This window comes from Arachis hypogaea, chromosome 16, assembly GCF_003086295.3.
Source record: "Arachis hypogaea cultivar Tifrunner chromosome 16, arahy.Tifrunner.gnm2.J5K5, whole genome shotgun sequence".
NCBI lineage: Eukaryota > Viridiplantae > Streptophyta > Magnoliopsida > Fabales > Fabaceae > Arachis > Arachis hypogaea.
Window position 1 is genome coordinate 13,309,116 of NC_092051.1, and position 4,045 is coordinate 13,313,160.

The 4,045-nt window shown below is 35.7% G+C and overlaps 1 protein-coding gene across 1 annotated transcript; it reads left to right on the forward strand.

Moving 5' to 3' along the window:
• LOC112759130 (stachyose synthase) lies at window positions 1-3,716 on the forward strand. Its single transcript, XM_025807954.3, has 4 exons — window positions 1-2,047; window positions 2,127-2,304; window positions 2,381-2,748; window positions 2,943-3,716. Exons 1-4 carry the CDS (start codon window positions 581-583, stop codon window positions 3,510-3,512), a joined length of 2,583 nt encoding a protein of 860 aa, XP_025663739.1. The 5' UTR covers window positions 1-580; the 3' UTR covers window positions 3,513-3,716.
• The last annotated feature ends 329 nt before the right edge of the window (window positions 3,717-4,045 follow it).

The window sequence follows — 4,045 nt, forward strand, 5'->3', positions numbered from 1 at the left end:
TTTCAAAACTGTTAAGAAATCAAATCCATGAAATCTGGCGAATAAATCAAGTTACAATATTCATCATTTAACATATCCGAGCATAAAATATGGAAATCAAATTATTTCTGTGTAACAATTTCTTGTCATTATTTCTTTGAATATATTGGTATCTCAAATAAAAATAAAATAAAACCAACTTGACTGGATCGAGTAGTTAATTCATTTGTGGGTTTAATAAGTGTGAGAGTTTTGAATCCCACTTTATATATCTAGAACCCATTGACTATTTTCTTGACAACTGCTGCATCAAGTGAGGGACAAAAAAAAAAAAGAAAAAGAAAGTGGTGAAATCTTTCCTTTGAAAAGCTTATGGCATGATATGATTGTGATTCTAATAATGATTCACTCAAGCTTGCCATAACATAAATATATTCCTACAAATCCTTATTATGTTGGAATATAGGGTGACTATGGTTTCTGTAATTAATTGCAATATTTAATTTGGTTGATCCTCTAATTAAGTATATATATACAACAGCATAGTCTACCATTCTTCACAAACCAATCAAAACCAAATATCAACACCATTTCAATAACAATGGCTCCCCCAAATGAAGCAACCTTGAACCCCAGCTACTCATTTGAAAATGTTTTTGATCTCTCTGATGCAAAGTTTTACGTCAAAGGATTCCCACTTCTCACTCAAGTCCCTCACAATGTTTCTTTCACTCCATTCTCTTCAAAATCCCATTCCTCTGATGATGCACCACCTTCACTACTTAACCGTGTTCTTGCTGCTTCTCACAGAGGTGGATTCCTCGGATTCTCACACTCTGATCCCTCTGATAGGTTGATGAACTCCTTGGGAAGTTTCACTGATAGAAACTTTCTAAGCATATTCAGGTTCAAGACATGGTGGTCAACCCAGTGGGTTGGAACCTCTGGCTCTGATCTTCAGATGGAAACTCAATGGGTTCTGCTTCATGTTCCTGAGCTCAACTCCTATGTTGTCATCATTCCAATCATTGAAGCAAGTTTCAGGTCTGCACTTCACCCTGGCTCTGATGGACACATCATGATTTGTGCAGAGAGTGGTTCTACAAAAGTGAAAGCTTCAAGCTTTGATGCAATTGCTTACATTCACTTTTCTGAGAATCCTTACACTTTGATGAAGGAGGCTTTCTCTGCTCTGAGGGTTCATCTCAACACTTTTAAGCTCTTGGAGGAGAAGAATCTTCCTTCCCTTGTTGACAAGTTTGGTTGGTGCACTTGGGATGCTTTTTACTTAACCGTGCAACCAATTGGTATATGGCATGGTTTGAAGGATTTCGCGGATGCTGGCGTGTCGCCCAGGTTTCTTATTATTGATGATGGATGGCAGAGTATTAATTTAGATGGTGGTGATCCTAAAGAGGATGCAAAAAATCTCATTCTCTGTGGTGATCAAATGAATGCAAGGCTTCATAGGCTTGATGAATGTGGAAAGTTTAGAAGATACAAATCAGGACAATTCTTGGGTCCTAATCCTCCTCCTTTTGATCCGAACAACGCGAAATTGTTGATAGGAAAGGGTATTGAGCTTGAACATTTGAACAGGGATAAGGAAGCTGCAAAGAACACTCAAAGCTCTGAATTGGGTCTAATTGAATCCAAGATTCAGACAGTGAAAGGAGAGATTGATGTTCTGTTTGGAGGTGCAGAACAAATTGAAAAGAAAGATTGTGGAAGCTCTTGTTCTTGTAAAGAAGAAGAAGAGTATGGAATGAAGGCTTTCACCAAAGATTTAAGGACTAAGTTTAAAGGTTTGGATAATATTTATGTATGGCATGCACTTTGTGGTGCATGGGGTGGTGTTAGGCCAGGAGCTACAACCCTTAATTCCAAACTTGTCCCTTGCAAACTCTCACCGGGACTTGATGGAACAATGCATGATCTCGCTGTGGTTAGAATCGTTGAAGGTTCCATTGGTCTTGTTCATCCTGATCATGCCAGTGACTTTTATGATTCCATGCACTCTTATCTTGCTCAATCTGGTGTTACAGGAGTCAAAGTTGATGTTATTCATGTGAGTATAAATAGTACTTATCATACTTTATTCAACCAAGTATTTTGTTGTAAACTAACTTATTTTTCTATAACTTCAGTGTCTTGAATATGTGTCTGATGAATATGGAGGCAGAGTTGAGCTTGCAAAGGCTTATTATGATGGATTGACAAATTCTATGGCCAAGAATTTCAATGGAAGTGGACTCATTGCTAGCATGCAACAGTGCAATGACTTTTTCTTCTTGGGAACAAAGCAAGTTTCCATGGGAAGAGCTGGTAATTAATTCATTAATTAAGCACTGCATGTTTGTTTTATTATTATGATAAAACATCATTTGTTTTTTTTATTCAGGCGATGATTTTTGGTTCCAAGATCCAAATGGTGACCCTATGGGAGTGTTCTGGCTTCAAGGGGTGCACATGATTCATTGTTCATACAACAGTTTGTGGATGTCACAAATGATTCTACCAGATTGGGACATGTTTCAATCAAACCATGTTTGTGCCAAATTCCATGCAGCTTCTAGGGCCATTTGTGGTGGTCCAATCTATTTGAGTGACCATGTAGGTTCCCATGATTTTGATCTCATTAAGAAGCTTGTTTTCCCTGATGGCACCATACCCAAGTGTATACACTTCCTTCTTCCTACCAGAGACTGTCTCTTCAAAAATCCTCTTTTTGACCATAAAACTGTTCTCAAAATTTGGAACTTAAACAAGGTACCTAACCATCTATATTATTATCTCTTTCTGATTCTTTCGAAACTCACGTATATTTGTCTTTATGTTAAGAATCATTAGATGATCTAATATGTTTGACTAAGTTATTATCTAACGATTTTCAACTATCAACTTCATTTAGTTGGCACCTTATGGAGTACCTTATGATATAAATTTTAATGTTTATGCAACAGTATGGAGGAGTTATTGGTACTTTCAATTGCCAAGGGGCTGGTTGGGATCCTAAAGAGCACAGGTTAAGGGGTTATCCTGAATGTTACAAGTCAATAGATGGTTCAGTTCATGTGAATGAAGTTGAGTGGGATCAGAATGACGAAACTGCCCCCATGGGTGAGGCAGAGGAGTATGTAGTGTACCTTAACCAAGCTCAAGAACTTGCTTTGATGACTCCTAATTCTGAACCAATTGAATTTACCATCCAACCTTCCAGCTTTGAGCTCTATAGCTTTGTGCCAATAACAAAGGTAGGTGGCACTGGCAGCATCAAATTTGCACCAATTGGACTAACAAATATGCTCAATAATGGAGGTGTAATTCAAGAAGTGGAATATGTTGAGGGTGTTGCTATGCTTAAGGTTAAGGGTGATGGCCAATTTTTGGCTTACTCAAGTGAACCTCCAAAGAAGTTCCAAGTGAATGGTTCTGATGTGGATTTTGAGTGGCTTCCTAATGGCAAATTGATGGTTAACCTTTCTTGGATTCAAGAGGATAATGGTGTTTCTGATTTAGCAATTTTTTTTTAATTTTTATTTTATAGGATTGTGAAATGGAGTTTCTAATTTTCTTATTTTATAGTAATTTTTTTTATTTAGCATTTTTAGCTTAGTCTTGAATTTTGGTTTTGCATAATAATCAATATTGTTCATAATTTGAGATTGGTGTTATATTAAAACCATTCTCTTATGGCAGGTTTTTTTAATTGCTTAATATAAATTTACTTTCTTTTTTTTATCCGTTTATTTTTACATTATTTCTGCATTTGTTGTTTTCTTCACATAAATTAAACAGTAAAATTGAACTGAATAAAAATAGTATATTTTACCATTTGATTTAAAAATTCTTTTTTCTAGCAGTATATTTTACTATTTTAGTATCAAATCTTCAATTATGATGTACATACTTTTTCCTTTTATTTCCTCCATATAATATCTCCTCGCTCCTAATTTAGGTCACTGGTATGCATAAGTATACATAAGTGGCCAGGATATATTTTTATTACAAATTTACAATGCATATGAATATGATTACAATGCATGTCAATACTTTGATTTTTCTT